Below are 21,057 nucleotides of genomic sequence, written 5' to 3' on the forward strand. Positions count from 1 at the left end.
AGCCAGGCTGCTTAACTATGAAGAGGACATCACGTGGGCATACATTACACCAATTTTAAAAGAGGACGTCCCAATGTGTCCATATAAATATGAAAGGCTTTATTGGGGCATAAGAATGTTTTAAGAATGAGTTCCAAGGATTAAAAGAAAATACCCCTATTGGCCACATCTACAACTTAAAAAAAAAAGTTAACTGAATGACTCATGCATCACAGCCTCTCCAATCCTTAAAGAGAGTGACTCTAAACTAAGCTGCCAGCTGAGGACCTGTGAGGCATGCATGTCTAGACTAGAGACTCCTTCACCTTTATATTTTTTACCATTTTTACTGCTGCTGGCCATTTGGGTGCACAAAGCTTGTTCATTACAATGTTTATTGATAATAATAATAATGTTAAGCTCTTTGCATTATAATATAAACCAATATTACACCTCATTATATGAATGCAAATATATGAGGCCTATACCTTACAGGCTATAGATATTCAGTTGAATTTGCAAATAACCTCCTACTAAAAAAAATGATGTCCAATTAATGTTGCACTAAACAAAATGGAGCTGTGTCTTTGTTGAGTTTAGGAGTTCAACAAGCCATGCTATACTTCAAGAAGTACACCTGAAGCAGGAGAGACTGATGAGTAGGCTAGCAAACAGATGGTAGGCTGTGCGTTGATCATGTCTTAAGCAACTTTCTTAGAAGCCACACACTCTTACCAAAATGCTGGCTAGCTTGAGCTTTTTGCCCCATAGACTAGGCTTGTGACATTAAATGTAGCCTATAGGATCTTCACCCTTTCTAACATTAGTTAGCTAAACTATCTGGACATTTCTTGCCTGGTATAAATGCATTGTGCAGGATAGCGTGTTGTGCAGGCTTCCAGTATTTTAAGAATGAACACACTCGACATGTGTTCCAAGAGATGCAAGTTTTTCTCTCTCTGCTCCCCACTCTGGTTGCCTGGTCGTATCTGTGAGGGCTGCCAGGCACAATCAAAACAAACCACAGGGAGAGAGGACAGGAAACCACAATCTTTCATGTTGGTCAAATATACAGTGTATAGCCTATATTTATCTAATGGTGTAGTAGTCCGAAAAGTAGATAGTAGATCATTGGTATCCATGAAAACGTTTTTCATAACTTGAACATGTAACTTGCAGTGGCTGTCATTTGTACTCACCTGCACAGTTGTGTACGTCCCACTTTCTATCCTGGTTAAAGTTGCACTGTACTGTGAAGGGATTGGTTGAGCTTTATAAACTAGTTTCAGTTTCTTGAGTTTCTGATGAAAGCTATTTAGAAATTTCATTACAAATCAGGCACATTTCGTTGGGTTAAAAGGTTAAAAGTATATAGCATCTGTAATTCAGTGTTACTGCTTAACCCTCTTGTTACCTTCAAATGTACTAACATATTTTATCCTTGGGTTCAATTTGACCCCAGCGATTTAAACCTCCAGATTATAATTCAAATTTGTACCAAAGTTTATTTGTCAGGTACTTTATGTTTGTTTGTTGACTACCTAAATAGCCATTTAAATAAATCAAATCTCTACAGGATTTAGATGTCCCTATGTGTAGTGTATGAGCAGTCTTCAGTTGAACAGCCTTGTCAGCTTCAGCAGTTATCAGGGAATCAAGAAAAATAATCAAGTTGATGGTGTAATGCTTACAGCGATGTTGAAATGAACACTGAGTGAGCCCGACTATTCTACATTTGGGCACAGAGAAGAGTATGAAAATATTGTTGTAGGGGCATGGTGCCAGAGATATCTGGGGCACCAAGATGACGCAGGGTAAATGAGATGTCTGGATCAGCAGAGGAGACAGGCATTTTGAAGTAAAGTTCTTTCTGTGGTTTAAGAAAATAAGATATTTCCTTTGTGTGGATTGTATTCCTCCTCTTGAGTCTATCCTCCTGTTTGGAGGATACACTTCCTTCAGTACATCTTCTGTTTCCATCCCCACAATCAATCCCCACGGTTTAGAGCTGACTGATTTTGACTTGTGCCAAAGTGCCATATAATGCATTTATTCAATATTTGAAATTTTTATTTATATCAGTCTGGGCGAAAACATTTCCAGATGTGGTTTTACAAGCCTATTTACAACCCTGACAAAAGACAAAAAATTAAACAAACGATGACGACGACAACCCTGTGATTTGGCATTGGAATTAAACAAGATGCTTTCCCTTATTTGGTAGGCTCATCAATAATGAAGATGATCTGCTCTGATTAACTGATTTAAATGTCCACAGCTGTATGCCACCCTGGCTGCAAGCACGGCCAGTGCGCTGGCCCTAACAAGTGCAAGTGCGACCCTGGCTTCACTGGAAAGACCTGCAACCAAGGTAAGGTATAATATACTCATTTTAATAGGGACGGTGCAATACATTTAGCAACATTACTGCATTTTTTCTCAAGAAAAAGTATGAAGTGTTGGAAAGCTTATCCAACATGCCAATGAGTGGTTGGAGATCCAGGGGTATCAAGGGACTAGCTATTATATGGCGTCTTCTCTTATCTGTTTTTGATCATTTGTCAACTGATTTCTCTTTTGAGTTTTTCAGTGGCTGAGACTATTTTCCTTTTTCTAATTCTATTTCATATTTTCTTTTATTTAGTAGCCATGTCATGTTCCAGTGTGAATTGTCCTGTCAGTGATGATGTCATTATGACTAGTAGTTCTTAGATGAGTTCCAGTGTGAATTGTCCTGTCAGTGATGATGTCATTATGACTAGTAGTTCTTAGATGAGTTCCAGTGTGAATTGTCCTGTCAGTGATGATGTCATAATGACTAGTAGTTCTTAGATGAGTTCCAGTGTGAATTGTCCTGTCAGTGATGATGTCATTATGACTAGTAGTTCTTAGATGAGTTCCAGTGTGAATTGTCCTGTCAGTGATGATGTCATAATGACTAGTAGTTCTTAGATGAGTTCCAGTGTGAATTGTCCTGTCAGTGATGATGTCATTATGACTAGTAGTTCTTAGATGAGTTCCAGTGCAAATTGTCCTGTCAGTGATGATGTCATAATGACTAGTAGTTCTTGGATGAGTTCCAGTGTGAATTGTCCTGTCAGTGATGATGTCATAATGACTAGTAGTTCTTGGATGAGTTCCAGTGGAGGCTTGTTGGACTGCTGATAACAGGGAATAGCAGACGAAGCTTACTGAGTCAGACAAAGCACCTGAAGCCAATCTGAAAGGAAAATTAGTTTTGGCACACTGTTACCAGTCTTTTATTATTTATTTGAGTGCAGCTTAAAATCAGCATGCTTTCAAAATTGCCAAATGCCATTTGGTCATGGTTGTTGTGGAGAAGTCTCTCATTAATGCTTGGGTGTATCTTGAGGTATATCTGTTGTTGTCTCTGTTATTGATGTGTCCTAAAACCTACCTGTCTGGAAGCGAGACTCTGAGTTCACCCAGAAGATGGCCTACTTTCATTGGAAGCATTTTCCCAACTCTGTAGATCCCTAGTCTGCTAGCCCCCTGTCTAGCAAAGCTCCTGAATTGGCTAGCCCCAGGCTGGCTATTCTCCTGTCTGATTCAGCATCATGCCCGAAAATGGGGGAGATCATTTTAGCAGGAGGGGGCTTTCATCTCCCAGTCCAATCACCACAGGAAGGTGATCCTGATCCCCTGGTTTCCCAGGAGTCACCATTCTGTGGAACTCAGCTGGCGATTAGGTTCCCCTGAGCAAAGTGTGGCTGCCAACGACATCATGCGCTTCCGCAGCCCTGCGCCATAGAGGTTCTGCAGCCCTACGCCATGGAGGTTCCATAGCCTTGCACTGAGGTGGTTCCTGTTCCAGAGAAGGCTCCTGTTCCCAAGAAGGTCCCTGCTCCTGTAGTTCCTGCCCATGAGACGGTTCCAGTCCACAAGATGGCTCCTCTCTACGAGATGGTTCCTGTCTACGAGGTGGTTCCTGTTCCGGAGAAGGTTCCATTTCCTGGTTCCGAGAAGGTTCTAGGGCCTGTTCCCGAGCCTGTTCAATTCAATTACATTTTATTTAAGAGCCAAGACGATATAATTGCATACATGTGGTAAGTGTACACAATACATACAGTATGCCGTTCGGCTAGCTATCATCGTTTCTCATCAAGTGTTAAATTATCGATTAAAATTCTTCTTTGTGTATGGGAAGTGCCATTGAACGGGCTAACTTGGGATTTATTTTAAAATCCTCAAACGTCCAGTCATGCCCACATTCAGAGATGCATAGCCCACTGGATCTATGCAAATAATGTATTTCTTGTCCCTCCCCTCAAACTCCTCCCCTTCCACACCGAAACAGAGACAGCAACAGTACCGATACATGCCAGTGAAGCGAAATTCTGTATTCCATTCATTTTTGTTGGAGGCAGGCGGTTGTGATGTAGATGAGTCTTAGTTTCGGTCAACTAGATATTTAGCTAATTACTTTGTCACTGGGGTCCAAATATACATTTGATGCTTTTTACTCTATTTGTGTGTCTGCCCGTCTGAGCAAACTCTCTCTGCTTTCTGCTGTATATGAGCGGAGTAGAAACCTCACATGTCCCTACCTGTTGACTTCAGAATCATGGGCATACCAGGGGCAGTCAGTTTAACTCTCTTTTCGACCCACACTGTCTACCTCTAGACTCCCTTCAAACACATTTCACTGAATGCATTATGTCTGTATAATTCCATTTCTCAAGTAGATCATGGATTTCTAACCTTGTTGAGCCTATGTCTGCAGTCTGATTTACTGTGATGTTATTTGTTATAGAGGATTTTTTATATGGAGATGAGCACAGACTTGCATGTTCTGCTCTACTTAGAGAGCTATTCACTCATAGATGCTAATCCAATGGACTGTAATTCCACATAATAATAAGCGCAGTATTATCCCTAGGCCCGAGATGAAAAGTGTGCCGGTAAGATGGAGAAAAAGAACAATATGAAAGATATGTGATCTGTAACCCTGTCTGCAATGCCTGATCCTTATTACTGTCCGTGAGCCATTCAGATTCTTGGATGGGGTGCTGTCTGTACATGCCTTGCCATTCAAAACCTTTTCATTTCTCTCGGATATATCTCTCCCTTTCTCTTTGCAGTGTATCACAAACATTTTGAGCACTTATTTGAGAGCAGTCTTTGTTTAGATGGTTTATATAAATCTTAAATCTCAAAGTATACTAATGCAATTTGAAAAAGCATGCGTGATATGTATCTTAACAGGCTGGTTTGGCATGTATCCAAACATTCATTCATGTTGTCTGATGTAATGTCTTGAAAATAGACCCTTCTAGATTAACCAGCTAATCGAGATGAAAATATTGCTGTCGGATAGAGGTCACACTATAAAATGTCATGTCAAGGTTTTAAGCAGTACTGTTTCCTTGATTCAGGCTCTCTACATTAAAAAACACCATATCTGTAACGTAATATGTGAGTGTCTCACATGTCCTTATAAAGAGTTTTGGCACGGCCAGCCCGGAGGAGTGATTTCTGTTGAATGGAATGTTGGATCCACACTATTCCATTTTAGTGCTATTTTAAAGGAACCCGTCTCAGCACAAAAACATAGATTACCATCCATTCTCTTTGTCCTCTTCACACCTTTTCACACCGTTATCTGGCTAGTGTGCCTCCTGTTATTGTTTTCCATTCAGAAATGGGTCTTGGACAAAGTTGTCAAAGGGTTATTTGGGAAAGAGCTGAACTCTTGGGGGAAACTACTTTGAGGTGCAGAACTTTACAGAGTGGTAGAGAGGATGACTGTTTCTACACTGATTATGTGAATAATCCTAGATTTGTTTGAATATTTCATAGGTTTCTACTTCCTTCAGTATTACAGAACCCTCAATGTGTGTGCTTATATGTGTGTGAGTGTAAAATATCAGCTAGTGTGTTCTATCTCTCTATCTGTCTATCTATCTATCTATGTATGTATGTATTATAAATAATTGTACACACACATATATATATATAGTCCCCTTCACAATTATTGGCACCCCTGCTAAAGATTAGTAAAAAGCGTTAAAATAAGAAAAGAAATACCTCAATAAGAAATTATCAACTTTAATAAAACCACATGTGCCACAATTAGTGGCGCCCCTAAAAATTATTATAAACAAATTGTAACTGAAGCACTTTTTCCATTTATATTACACTTTTTTAAACTGATCAGAGTGCTTAGAAACTTTCAAGCAGTAATCCATGACTCCCTGTCTCACTGCGGTAGAAATATGAGGTCACACAGAGGCCAAATTCCCTTTTTCATTCTTCAACATGAGAAAGATAAGAGAACACAAAAATCAAGTAAGGGAAAAGTGTGCTGACCTTCATAAGTCTGCTAAATGACTAAATGTAAAGAAGTCAGGGAATGAATATTAAAAATAGCTACTCCCCCTAAAATGCCCATATCTACTGTTAGGGCAATAATTATAAAGTGTTACAAACTTGCTTGGAAGATGACCCAAGTTTATTTTGTCCCCACGTAAAGTAAGAAGGATGGTAAGACAGGGAAAACCCCCCAAGAATCACTGCAGAAGAGTTACAGTAAAACGTTAAAAAAAAAACTGCCTTTTCATCTAACCACAAACATAATCGCCCGGAGTTTGCTCAACACTACTGGGACTTCTAGTGGAGCTGTGTTCTATTGTCAGAGGAAACAAACATGGAGCTTTTTGGCAACAAACAATGAGAGTGGGCTTGGTGTAAAAAGAAGGATGAATGTACTGAAAAGAACCTGATCCCACTGTTAAGTATGCTGGAGGGTCTGTGATGCTGTGGAGCTGTTAAGTATGCTGGAGGGTCTGTGATGCTGTGGAGCTGTTAAGTATGCTGGAGGGTCTGTGGAGCTGTTAAGTATGCTGGAGGGTCTGTGATGCTGTGGAGCTGTTAAGTATGCTGGAGGGTCTGTGGAGCTGTTAGGTATGCTGGAGGGTCTGTGATGCTGTGGAGCTGTAAAGTATGCTGGAGGGTCTTTGATGCTGTGGAGCTGTTAAGTATGCTGGAGGGTCTGTGGAGCTGTTAGGTATGCTGGAGGGTCTGTGATGCTGTGATGCTGTTAAGTATGCTGGTGGGTCTGTGATGCTGTGGAGCTGTTAAGTATGCTGGTGGGTCTGTGATGCTGTGGAGCTGTTAAGTATGCTGGAGGGTCTGTGGAGCTGTTAAGTATGCTGGTGGGTCTGTGATGCTGTGGAGCTGTTAAGTATGCTGGAGGGTCTGTGATGCTGTGGAGCTGTTTTTCCTCCAAATGCGCTTGGAACCTCATTAGGGTATATGACGTCATGGACTCTGCCTTTGCCAATAAAGTAAAACTGGGTTGTCGTTGGATCTTCCAGGACGACAATGATCCAAAACATCTCCAGATCAACACAAAAATGGTTTACTGAACACAAAGTCAAACTTCTGCCATGACCATCTCAGTCCCCTGACCTAAACCTCATAGATAACCTTTGGGGTGAGCTAAAGATGAGAGTGAACAAGAGAGGACCCTGGACAATCTGGAGAGATTCTGTAAAGAGGATTGGTCTCAAATACCCTGTTCTGTATTCCCATACTTAATAAGATGTTATAGGAGAAAACTCAGTGCTGTTTGGCAAAGGGAAGTTGTACAAAGTATTAAATCCAATAATTGTGGCGCATGTGGTTTTGTGAAAAATAATAATTTCTTGGTGAGTTTTTTTTTTTTTCTCAGAAGAAATTGCTTACTAGTGTAAGACTAAGCCAATTCACCAAAAGTTTTTTTTACTTATCTGTACCAGGGTTGCCAATAAATGTGACAGGGACTGTGTGTGTGTGTGTGTGTGTGTATATATATATATATATATAAGAGAGAGAGAGAGAGAGAGAGAGAGAGAGAGAGAGAGAGAGAGAGAGAGAGAGAGAGAGAGAGAGAGAGAGAGAGAGAGAGAGAGAGAGAGAGAGAGAGAGAGAGAGAGAGAGAGAGAGAGAGAGAGAGAGAGAGAGAGAGAGAGAGAGAGAGAGAGAGAGAGAGAGAGAGAGAGAGAGAGAGAGAGATGGATACTTGTCTTACCTAATTTTCCCTGTGATAATTCATTCAGATGTCCACATTTGTGCCATGGCAAACTGTCAGTATGGCTGTGACATGGTGAGAGGAGACGTTCACTGCCAATGCCCATCTCCTGGATTACATCTGGCCCCAGACGGAAGGACATGTGTGGGTTTGTATTCATTTTAGTTTATTACAGAAAATCGCAATTCCCTCAGACTTGGATTGATGTTAACGATATAGTTATGTGTACTTATCATCATTTGTAAGCTAATTGTCATATTTATTTATTAATTATGAATCTATTACTTTATAAACATGAAACTACAGAGTTGATAAGGCACGGAAATATCCTATTCTGGGCTCACTAATCTCTCCTCTAGGCAACTGAATGAAGAATAAACGTTAGATTGATTAAAGTAAAATTGAGTAAAATGTCCTTATGTTTTTAGATATAGATGAGTGTGCCGCTGGTCTTGCTGTGTGCCCCAGGTTCCACAGATGCATGAACACCTTTGGGAGCTACATCTGCAAGTGCTTTGAGGGCTTTGCCATGCAGTTCATCAATGGAAAACACCAATGCAAAGGTAAAAGGATTTGAACATGGCAGTGTGCTGGTTCAGTAGCCGAACAAGTAGCTATAGCAACAGGTAGCTATAGCAACAAGTAGCTATACAATACGTGGTCAAGCTAAAGCACATATGGAGTACGATTAAAGAAAAGCTGTAGAGGATCTAAATCAAATAAATGCTGCAAAATTGTATTGCATGTTAGCTTATATTGTATTGGTATTAAGAAATTATTTTATCTGAATCGCTGACTTTAAAGATAGAGGTGATGAGTAGACAGATCAGGCCAGAAATATAGGATTTGTTCCATGTGTTTAATCATGTAACGCCATCCTTTTGCACCACCCTGTATGTTGGATGTGTAAAGAGAAACCCTCATATCCAGTAAGACAAATGTAGAGAGGACATGTTATTTAATGTGTAGACACTATCTATTTAAATACATACTCTAAGTACATCAATTTGAACTTTCTGCTGGTAAAATCCTGGTATAGTTAAGTATTGAGAGTATATTTCTAGCAATATCCTAGCTGCTAGTAGATGCATAAACCAAACAGGACTTTCCTTGTGTCAGGATTTTAAGTAGTATTGGGAACAGTAAATTAATGTTCCTGGATCTTGTAGAAGTCTTCCAGTCAACCTAGTCAATTCATCCCCTTCATTCTCCTTAAAGCAATCGCACCCACACACACATCATTAATCACACATCACTCGCATGAGCACTTGACCCATCGCATTTTTCAAAGCAGGCCCATTTTGCCCCCCTGCTTTAAAAGCCAACATCTCCATCCAACCCATCTCTTGTAGAGAACCAGAGACCAGTCTCTCTCCTCCTATTTCTCGCTTAGATTCTAGAATTTGCAATCTTCCACCAAACATCAGAATAGCTGTCAGTGCAACTTCTTTGATTTCTGGCCAATCTGGACGTGGCGTGGCCGTTCCACTGAAACTGCTCTCCTGATTCTTCTGCACTCTCAGCTGGGCCTCTCTGGTAGAGATCTGGTCCTACCTATCTGAGTGAACCTTCAATACATCTTGGCAGTGACAATCATCCAAATCTCAACTGTCCATTGAGTTCTCACTAGGGTACCCCAAGTCTCTTTTCTAGGCTGTCTTTTCCATGTTTATCACCGCCTTGGGTCCCATCTTCTGCTCACATGGCTTCTCGTACCACTGCAATGCTCATGACTGTGATATTTTATACTTGACTATTTGCTGAGTAGATTCATTAAATCACGGACACCGACTTCCAACATGGTCACTTTTACTGTGTCCTTAATCCAAGAATGGCCTTGCCCTTTGTCTCCATCGTGTGGCCAGAGTATGTAACAACCCTGCAATTGGACTTCAACAGTGGTGTCTTCTTGCCAATGTATGGCAATACATTGCACTCAGCTCCTGTGTCTAATTTAAATGTCAACAGAAAGTTGTTCATTTTGAGTGCTTGTGTCCATTTCTGACTTTCAGTTTCACGTGCAGAGACTGTATCCAGACGTTATCCTCTCCCTTTTTTTCTAAAGTTGCCTTTTTGCTTCTGTGTTTTGCACATATGCTGAGGTGATGCTTCCTACTCATTGCAAATTTGACCAGAGGCTGAACATTTCTTTGGCTCGTGTGGTATCCACATCTCGTGCTTTCCTCAGTACGTTTAGCATTAGCACTCTCTTGTTTGACTTTGTATTTCGTTTTTGTTATTTTGTTCACGGCCATTTCTGACTCCTCATGCAGAGCTTTCATGTGGCTTTATGACATATGTCAGCCTTTGTTAGATCTAAATCCGTTTCTTGCCCTCACAGTGCCGTTGTTAACGCTACAGACAATGCAATCTTTGATCAGTTCGTCAGTCAATCCTCCTTATTCACAGTCCTTAGCCTTATTTTTCAGCTCTGTCACGTATGCGTCAATGGTTTTGTGTTGTCCTGTGGCTCACAGCATTTTTTAAACGGGTCTTTGAGCGTATCCAAGTCTAATTCTCCCTTGTCTTTGAATGGTTTCAATTTGTCTTGGAGGTCTTGTTTGAGATCTCTTGATGTCTCTGCTAATGTAAGCTACACCAGCTGACAGTGCTTCAGTGTGTTCTTGTTGGTCCTCTCTCCGCCCATTGCATCATCCTCTTGTTCACTTTTGTCATTCATTTCATTTCAAGTATCAGTTTTATTCAACTTTTTGTTGCTTTTCCGGCTTCTGTATTTGGTATCCCCTCTCTTCAATAAATCTTACTGAAGTTTTAGTAGGTTTAGTTCGACCAGCTTGGACAAGCTAGCTTTTAGCTCTCATTCTCTTCAACATCTCACACAAAAGTCTCTGTTTCCATCCCATTTATTGGCTGGTCAAAGATACATAACACTAAAATGATTTACTTTTATTTTGTTGTCAGCAAGGTCTGGACATGATGCACACTTATGTAGGTACTAAAAAAGTAAAGTACTAAATGTAGGTTTTACAAACATTTTAAAATACGTCCCCTTTAAGTTGGTTCCATACTGAACCTATGTGAACTTATTTACACTTATTTACATAGTAAACCGATGTCCTGGAGTTCCAGGTAACAAAATCTTTTATTGACATGACACTGAACACGAGACATGTTTTAAACTTGTGTTGCCAATTTATTAATTCTCATTATTTTAGCAATACCGAAGGTGATTATTGAGCCTCCAAGACCCCGGAAAACACCACCAAACAATAACGGTAAAAAACTCCCTGATGCTGACCTGACGAGGATCACCACCTCACAATCACCAGTGACCTCACCAACTAAAGCAAAATCCCCCAGCACCACCGCTACTACTGCAGCGCCTCCCCAGCGAAGGAAGACAATTACCCATAAACCACCTGTTCCCACGCGTCAGCACCAAAGACCCACCCTGAAGACTCCATTAGTGTTCACCCCCAACCCACATTTGAGACCCTGGAGGCCACCATTCTCCTTCACAAAGGCCCCCTCTCGCACTCCTAAGGTCAACCCCACACAGTGGCCCCCTACTTCACCGGACACCTCCTTGGATAACAGAATAAGCAAAGACTTCACACCAAAACAGAGAGGAGATGTCCACAGTGAGTATGTCAGCATATCAGCTGTCAGTGTGTGTGTGTGTGTGTGTGTGTGTGTGTAGCCAGTGGGTACAATGCTGTGCAGTGAGAACACCTCACTCCCCTACACCTTAAGAGACGTGCTAGTGACAGGACCCATGGGTTTTAACCTCCTTGCTAGCACGCCCGTCTCGTTTCCTCGAAGTTGGGAGATCAAGTCCGTTGCGAGACTGTACTTGTCTACTCTACACAACACAGGTTACATGAGGACACAGTGGTGAACCTGGTGGAATTTGTACCACAACAGTTGAACATGGAACACAGGGTTATGGCCACCATGGCCTGTTAGAGTTTCCTTACTGATGTATGTCGTTAAAAACTAAACAAACCCAAAATTTCAGTTTAGCATTTAAGGTGAGCTTCTGTACACATTCATAAACCATAGGACAATATAGCTGTCTTTTGCCATTGGGCCACATACGTATACGCAGCACATCACGGCAAATATTTCAGGGAAAACCACACTGTGAAATGGCCATTTCTGATGGTAGTCTTGTTTTGTGTAGGTTTATGAACATAGTTTTACCTTTAATGCCATCAAGTAATGCCACAATTTGTGTATTTTCTGTAAAAAAAAATTTACACTCTCTAAAAAATGACTCAACTACTTCCTTTCCTTAAGATAGCAAAGTAAATCACAGCCTTTTCACTGTCATGCATTGGTGCACTGTTTATGACATGTGTTGTTCAATTATGGATGAAGTGTTGGTGCACACAAAATTTGAATGTCCCAGTTAAATTCTACTAAATTAAATTGTTCAGGTGAAGCTTCTATAATATACTGCACTACTGTTGTTGTGAATGGCCTTTCCTCTCCTCTCCTCAGTACCACGGAAACCAGGCCAGGGCAATGGACTGGGTTTTGATTTTGATGTTGAACTGGGAAACACTGAAGAGGAAATGGGTGATGATCCGGGTAAAACTATATATGATAACCGATAGGTGCTGTGTGTTCTTCCTCAGGTCTAATCTATTTATCCTCTTGAGCATCTGTCCATCTAGGCCTTCAGCTTCTTCTCCTATTCGTAATAAGTTCCTCTTTGCTCTCTGAAGATAGCAGTGGACACCTTTGTATAAAATCTTTAGTTTCATAGCAGTTTAAAGCATAATATAATAGCCATACACTAAAGAGTTTCTTGAGAAAGCCATTTTGTTTTTGGTCATCTTTGAACCAAGACTTGAACTTTAGGAAACAGGCATATACAGTACATCAGCCAATGTTGAACAGAGCCAGACAGAGACTAGTTCTGTTTTTTTCATGTAGTTAGAAACCTAAAAACCTAGTTTTTAGCAAGGCTCAATAGCCACTTTCCGTAAAATATGTGTTACCTCCTGGTATGAAATGCGCCGTATAAATAAAGTTTGATTTGATTTGATTTATATTTTCCAGAGGCTGGTGTTCTAAGTTGTTCCTTTGACTATGGCCTTTGTGGGTGGATTAAGCACGGGGAAGGAGACACACAGTGGGCAATAACAGAATATCCTTCAGGTAGGCATCTTTCCCACCACAGGGATTCTTGTAAAGCATTGTATTACTCAAGTAAAATTCTGTGCATTATAAACTGTCCCTTGTCATCAATCAGTAGACTGGTGGTCAGAAGTGAATTTCAAACTTACCTAAAACTAGCTAGCGTAGCTTCATCCTACCCAGTTGAGTAGTGGAAAAAGTCAAAGAAAGTCAGGACACCTGTTATCTTGCCCAGGGAAGATGAAGCCACCGTTAGAAGCAGAATGTACAAGAGTCATTAGGCTTCTGAATTGACTTCAATGCGATCACTTGATGGTGGCACCCATTTTGGAAATGTGGATGAGAAATGTAATGGAAACAAAGCTAGTTGGTCAAGGTTGGCAAATATGATGGTCTCATTCCCTGGGCAACGTATTTGGCTCAATTTGACATCATAACTACAGCTAATGAAGAGTGTAATAACGAGTGTACTGCATGATGTCATAGTAGCTGAGCTGGATGACCCCAGTGTCATGGAGCAGGTCAGGTTGAAGGATCCAGCTTCTCTAGTGGGAGAACTAAAACTAGCTATAGCAGTTGAGATCCAAATCAAAGGCGGCAACACACACTATAGCACATCAGCAGTAGACTCGCCATGTGTCCCTGACATAAAGCCAAATGGCAAAGTATCCTAACCCACCTTCCAACATCCTAATTTCACGCCTCCTGACAACACGACACAGCAGACATGCTGGCCCTGCAACCACAAAGGTCACCTGTCATGTCCCTGACTCAGTCCTCCCCACATCTGGAAACGCCCTCAGCCCAGTGTAGAAGGGGTTAGCCTACTTACATCAGGTCAGAACTTTGCTGTTCCTGTTTCACCCACTATACCTCTTCCCAGTCTGTGGTCTTTGACAACCTCTGCTTCGTCCTCCTCTGGCTGTTGTTGCTTTCCAGTATTAGTTGAGGGCCACCCAATAAGCACAGTCTTAGATACCGACTCCACCGTTACCCTCATCCATCTTGACCTCCTCCGAATGAACACACAACCCCTAAGAACAGAGTCGCTCAAGTGGAGATGCGCTCCTTAATCTGCAGAACGTTTTTGCAGAAAGTTTTTGTTTTTCACAATTTGTTACAATAACACCCCTGGAAATAGGTAGAGTTGATATGGAATTAAGTGTCTAGTGAGTGTACAGTAACTGTGAGCTCAAGTGACAGAGAATATTCTAACATTTTTAGAAATGGCAAGTCCAAGTAATTCTTAATGTTATAACAACAACGTCTACATTTGACTACTTTAAAATATGGACAAACCTCTGTTCTTCCTTGGGTTTTCTTGACTTTGTAGGTGGGAAATATCTGACTCTCCCTGAAGTGACTGTGAAACACAGTGGAAGGGGAGCTCAGCTTATCCTGCCTCCTCTCAGTCCACTGCGGAGCCTGGACTTTATGTGTTTGTCCTTTCAACACAAGCTTGCTGGCCATCATGTGGGCATGTTGCAGGTGTTTGTGGAGAAGGGTAGGCAGCACAGCCCAGCCATGTGGGGCAGGATGGGGGGCAGTGGCTGGAGCTCGGCCCAGATCACACTGTGGGGCAACAAACTTGAAAGAGTGAGTATAATCCTTTTTAAAACATTTTCAGAAAAAGATTTAGATTACATTTATATTGAACTGTATGGTTGGTTGTCATCTGTACATTAGTTATGTGCAATGTGATATAACAGACACTAAACAGTGAATTATGTGTCAACTGGAGAAATCTTTTCCTCTTTTTTTTCATAGATAATTATAAAAGGTGAGCGGAGGCGATATCGACAAGGAGAGATAGCTCTTGATGACATCTCTCTGAGAAGGGGGCGCTGTTCAGAGGAGCACAGGAACTGAAACAGTCACAACTTTGTGTTCTTTTCCACGGGGCCAGGCTAAAAGCACCCCAGTTTACAAGTAATGAGGGTATATGTCTTTGATCCTTCTGCCCCTGTTTATTCACATGTATGAGGGGTCTGATACATAATTGCTAACAGACTATTCCGGGCAAACATCGGTATATCGATATATATGTTATCGGTATATATGTTATCGGTATCTCTGATTTTAGCATGGCAAATATGAAACACTATCTGCTTCTATTGTAACTTGGCCTTACAGATAATCAGGAGAAACTGATGTGTTACAGCAGATAAGACTACAGTCATTTTTGTAATAACATTTAACATCAAGTGCAGTCCTCTGTCTTCCAGGCCTATTATTTCCAAACCTTTGTAAACCCTCATGGGTTAGAATACTTTCTGCACTGCTCTTCGATTTCCACAATGGAGAGCTCGAGCTCCAAAGACATGAGCATGTTGCTCACTGAATTAAGTAGAGTTCCGATACTTTTATCACCACACTTAATTGCTGCTTCACACTACTGTAACTGTATATTTTTGTATATAACTGAATATTTGGCTTTCAATTACATGGTTTCAAACTGCTTTGTTCATTTCCATCTCATTAATGTGTATTATATGTATGTATGTGTATTTCCTTGGGTTGGATTTACTGTATGTACTGTCAGACACCAAAACCTTCTTTCAAAAAGGCGGCTGGTAATCTACCTGGGCTCAATGATGTTTGTTGCCAAAATGTTTGGTGAAACAAACCCAGACTGCATCACCACCCTACCCCCCAGTTCTCTATTATCCCAATCTAGATGTCCCGAACTAAGAAGATATTTACTTTTACTCAAAGTATTTTTTGCTGATGTTGCGAGAAGAGTTTTCTCATTTCTCATTTCAGCGGGAGTCTGTTCGGGAATTTTTCCAGTGGGCTGGGCTGGTCAGTGTTTTTTTTTTTCCTTTCCCTTTCCCAAGCCTTTAGACATTACATAGCCTATACAGGTATTCAGTAAGTCGTCTTCTTGAACACGTTAATCCAGTGGTTGCCAGGGGATCTATTAACGATTCAAAATTTAGCGGCCTTTCCCACGAAACACCATAACACTTAATTCAACGTTTAATAAATTCATGGTTTTCATGGGTGGGAATGATGTAGCCTATGTAGGTGTGTGTGTACATGCGAGGAGAGAGTGTAGCATTTTTGCTTGAAATGCCCATCCCATACAACCTTTCAATGGCTTGTAGCGCCGCACCATAACTACATGGCATTTAGTTTTACGTGACAGGATGAGGTAACATTGAATAAACTGCAGGTTATACACGGGTGCGGTCAATACATGTGTTTGTTACATACAATTACATAACATACTGTAATTCGGGTTATACTGTATATGGTGCAGTTTATCTGCTGTTGATGTTAATTGAGTTGATGAACCATCCCTTTTCTGAAATAATGAGAATGGCCTGCTAATATCTCTATCAGTGTATTTTGAGACTGAAGGATGGAGGAGGGGGGAGCAGGGCGTGTGCTGGCCTTTTGCTCCTCAGACAAACAGCCCACCATTTTGCCACTTGCTTTAAAAACATTTAGTTTTTACACCGGTGGACAAATATGCTTGGGTAGAAGTGCACTATTGAATAAACTGTTGGTTACACACACACCAAATCTTGACCATAGATTCCAAATTGTTGCCTCTTCTCATTTCATTGTTCTGGGCGCTGTAATAAGAGCATTAACGTTTTTTTCCATATTTCCATATCAAAAAATATGTTTTCTTCTGGTTCCTTGAAAGCTCTAACACACTCACATCTAATGCACCCATGGCGGCCACATTTTCTCTGCCATTTTCAACAAATTGAAAGTGAACGTAAAACTAACTCCTGAGGCCGTTCATCCAATTCTCACAAAATGTAGTATTCATCATTTACAGACCTTTCGTGACAAAAACATGTTAACAGATTTTGTATTAGTCAAATCGTTTCAAAGTTACTCATCAAATTTCAAATCATGGCCCATAATGACTCTATGGCCCATGTTTTCTGAAGTAAAGGTCTAAACAAACCAAATGAAACTCAATACTGTCAATTACTACAACATTCTTTGGAGGCATGCCAAATTTCTTGAAATTCCGTTCTCAAGGGTCGCTACAACTGACACATTTGAATATCTCAACAACTTCTTAAGCTTTGTCAACAAGATCATAAACGCTACAATTACAGTAGCCTCAAGGAGCCACCAGATGGAAAAATTACACAAGCCTCCAGCAAGCAATAGAAATAGTTCAAACATGAATAAAGTTAATTTCAACAAATCTGATAATTGTATGATTCCTACCGATTTCTTTGCACATTAAAATGGCACAGACTGCCTTTGCTAGGCCATAGATTATGTCAGATGACACCACACATCTCGCTGGGGCCTCCAATCCGCTCTGGTGATGGTCAATTTGCTGGCGACTGGAGTGTTAGTTACATCCATTATATTTCCACATGGGGTTCCTGGGCCTCGTATTGGGATTTCCCCTGTCAAATATACCTGGTTTGCTGGGTTTTTGTTTCTAAAACATGTCAGATTTCCCAGGTCACCTATTTTGAATATCGGTGGACCTACATTTGGTGGGGCCATTGGGAAAATAGTTTCCCATGGTTTGCATGTAGCGTTTGGATTTTCTGCTGACATTAATTCTATCAGGCATGCAACACCTTTTCCTGATTCCCCGTCTATCTTCCCATTCTCAAAAGCTGTTGGTCCCATGATGAGAGCTGGTCTGGCTTTTGCACAGATGAGACAGTCTCCAGTCTGAACTTGGTGGGTTATCTGCACCATTCTATCTATCCAGGAGTTACTATCTTTGAACCCAGTTTCTACTGCCAGTGCCTGCTGGTAGGTGATTTTGTCTGCATCTAGTTTTTGCACTACAGCCGGGGCTGAGGTGGGTTTATTCACTACATCTTCGGGTTGATTTACATAATTTATGCGTATTAAGCCTTTTGGGTCTTTCCCTCTTACATCCACTCCTACTCCAAAGTACAATATGTCTCCTACTCCATGGGCCCTGCCTGTCCCTCCTGTGCATGTCTTAGGATGCCACCCCTCCATGTTCCAGGGGTTTTTCAGTCCTGCCTCCATAGTCATAATCAGGGGATTTACTCCTCCTGAAAGGTGTGCTGCTATACTACCTCTTTTGAACGAGATCTTTTGTTTGAAATACCATTGGTCCGTGTATTTTCTAGGGGCAATTGACTTTAGGGGGCTTGCACCAGTCCACCAGAAAATATCCTGAGTCCACGAATAACACCAATTCCCCGATGTCGTCCTTGGATACCCATAAGTAAACACACAGGCATACACATCATATTCCTTCCATGCCTTCCCATCTCCCCCGCAGTCTATTACATCGCATAAGTCGAATTGAAACACATTTCCTTTTGTCCTGACAACGTTCAAAATTACTTTCGCACCACAGGGGTCCAGACTCCCACTTCCTGTCACCCCTGGCCTGTACTCCATCCCTGGCAACAGGTCTGGAGGCTGTGGTGCCACGTTAGTCATGTACAGAGATATCATGACTATCAGAAACAGTCCCATTCTTTCCAGTTTTTACCAATGCACAATGGGAAAAATGATGCCAGTTACTGTCTCCTTCTTTGTCCACTTTCACTGATCTGTCCGAGACCACTGTTACCTTGTGTGGACCAGTCCACTTTGGCTCCGACCAGTGTGGTCGACCTTTTACCTTGAAGTAGACCTGGTCTCCTACGGTCACTGGAAGTGGTCTCAAACAGCCTTGGTCTTCCTCCTCTCCTCCAATCTGTACCTGCTGGGATATTAAGTCAATCATCTGCCCCAATACTTTCATATATTCGGACAGTTCTGTGTCTCCTGGCTCATTCTGATCTACCCATCTAGGGTCCTCTCTAGGACCAGGCATGGCCCTCCCCGTAAGTATCTCATGAGGGGAGAGGTTGGTTTCTGTTGCAGTTTCCTGCCTCATTGACAGTAGGACTAGAGGTAATGCCTCTGTCCATTTCATCTGTGTGCCTGCCAATGCTTTTGCCAGTTTGTTTTTTATGGTTCGATTAGCCCTCTCCACTATGCCTTGACTCTCTGGGTGGTATACACTCCCAAACCGGTGCTCAATCCCCATGGTTCGTTCTACCGTCTGAAGGTGTTCATTTTTGAAATGGCTCCCATTGTCGGAGCAGATTTTTGCTGGCACCCCATACCTAGGTATCAAATCTTTTGTTAGCCATTTCACTACAGACTCTGCATCTTCTTTTTTCGTTGGTATTGCTTCTATCCATCTGCTGTATCTGTCTACAGCCACGAGTAAGTAGCGATAACCCTCCTTTGTTCGCCAGGCTAACCCCATGTCTGTATAGTCAATGCAGATTTCACTCCACGGTGCAGAGGGAACAGGAAACTTTAGCAGTGGGTGGGGCAGTGTTCGTTTTGTATTCATTTTGTTACACGTGGTGCATTCGCTTCGGTAATTTTCAATGTGTTCTCTGAGTTTTGGACACCACCACTGTCGCCTTATTTGTTTGTACATTTTTGCCACTGACACATGAGTGCTTCCGTGGGTCTCTTTGAAAATCACAGGTAGTAAGGTTCGAGGAGCCACTACTTGTCCCCCTGTCGACCTCCATATGTGATGTACCTTTCCGTTTTGCTTGTGTGTCTGTCTTATTGCCCCATAAGTTATCCAATCTCTTACTTCTTGAGGACTAGATGCTTCCTGTATTTCCACTATTTCTAGTAGCTTAAGGCTCAGTTGTATCTCTGACAGTGGAGTGGCCTCAGCCTCCTCAGTCTGAGAGAGCTCGCTTGTTTTTTCTGTTGTCTCACCTGTTTCCTTATTCTGTTCTTGTGCTATTTTTCCGGATCGAAGGGTCACAAATTGCCCTGCTTCCTCGTATCCCGATGCTTGTTTCGCCGCCTTGTCTGCTGCAGCATTTCCCTTGCTTTCCTTATCTGTCCCTTTGGTGTGACCAGCTACTTTTACCACTGCAACCTCTCGGGGTACTTGTACTGCTGCTATCAGGTCTTTCAGGAGTTTTACATGTTTTACAGGAGTCCCTGCTGCGGTTAAAAATTTCCTCCTTAACCACTGAGGTCCATCAAAATGCACAGCGCTGAAACCATACGCTGAGTCTGTGTATATGTTTACTCGCTTGTCTTTGCTCATTTTAAGGGCCTCTGTGATGGCTATTATTTCCGCTGCCTGAGCAGATGCTGGTTGGGGTATTTCTTCCGCTTTCAAGGTTTCTGACTTCCCTTTTTTCCACTCTATTACCGCGTATCCTGCCCTGTTTCCGTTTTCTCCCTTATATGAGCTCCCATCAGTGAACAATTCCCAATCTGGTGTCTCTATTGGTTCAGAGAACAACCCATCCCTCAATTTGCTGTCTCTTTTCACTCGGGCTACACAGTCATGTTGTTGCAAATTTCCCCCATTTATCCCTTTGGCCATATTTGCGTAATTACTCTTTGGGGCTTTAAACACTACATTGGCTCTTTTCAGTGCGTCTTCAATTTTTATTTGCCTTGTTGCCGAGAAGCTGAACGCATTTGACGCCAGTAGTGCGGTTACACTGTGATCGGTATGGACTACCAATGGGTGACATAGTACTATATGTGCCGTTTTTTCGATTGCTTTTGCAATTGCAGCCAGAAATTTGACGCACGTGGGTTTCCCACTTTCCACTGAGTCTAGTTTGCAGCTGTAATAAGACAGCACCCGTCTCTCTCCTCTCTCTTTTTGGTATAGTACTGCATTCACTGTTCCATCGGTCTCTGCTACGTCTAGATTAAAATCTATGTTGTAGTTCGGGCTCGCCAGGTGTGTGGCAGCACTCAGCGCTGTCTTTACCGCTTGGAACACTCGATTTCTTGGCACTGTCCATTTTAGTTCATCTTTTAATGCTCTGTGACCCACCTCTGTTACCATTTCTCTGAGAGGGAGGGTCAATTGCACATAGTCAGGAACGTAAGTCCGGCTATACCCACATAGTCCTAGAAATCCTAGCATGTCTTGTACTGTTCTTGGCTGTCCATACTGTAGTATGGCGCTTCTA

General features: G+C 41.7%; 1 protein-coding gene across 3 annotated transcripts in view; it reads left to right on the forward strand.

Moving 5' to 3' along the window:
- npnta (nephronectin a) overlaps positions 1 to 16,665 on the forward strand; it is a 28,290-nt gene extending 11,625 nt beyond the window's left edge. For all 3 annotated transcript variants that reach the window (XM_031573249.2, XM_031573262.2, XM_031573256.2), the window contains 8 exons: positions 2,258 to 2,350; positions 8,040 to 8,159; positions 8,440 to 8,574; positions 11,188 to 11,613; positions 12,476 to 12,565; positions 13,040 to 13,138; positions 14,451 to 14,713; positions 14,885 to 16,665. In XM_031573249.2, coding sequence (XP_031429109.1) covers positions 2,258 to 2,350; positions 8,040 to 8,159; positions 8,440 to 8,574; positions 11,188 to 11,613; positions 12,476 to 12,565; positions 13,040 to 13,138; positions 14,451 to 14,713; positions 14,885 to 14,986 — 1,328 coding nt within the window. In that variant the 3' untranslated portion in view covers positions 14,987 to 16,665. The remainder of the gene's footprint in view (positions 1 to 2,257; positions 2,351 to 8,039; positions 8,160 to 8,439; positions 8,575 to 11,187; positions 11,614 to 12,475; positions 12,566 to 13,039; positions 13,139 to 14,450; positions 14,714 to 14,884) is intronic.
- The last annotated feature ends 4,392 nt before the right edge of the window (positions 16,666 to 21,057 follow it).

This window comes from Clupea harengus, chromosome 1, assembly GCF_900700415.2.
Source record: "Clupea harengus chromosome 1, Ch_v2.0.2, whole genome shotgun sequence".
Classification (NCBI taxonomy): Eukaryota; Metazoa; Chordata; class Actinopteri; order Clupeiformes; family Clupeidae; genus Clupea; species Clupea harengus.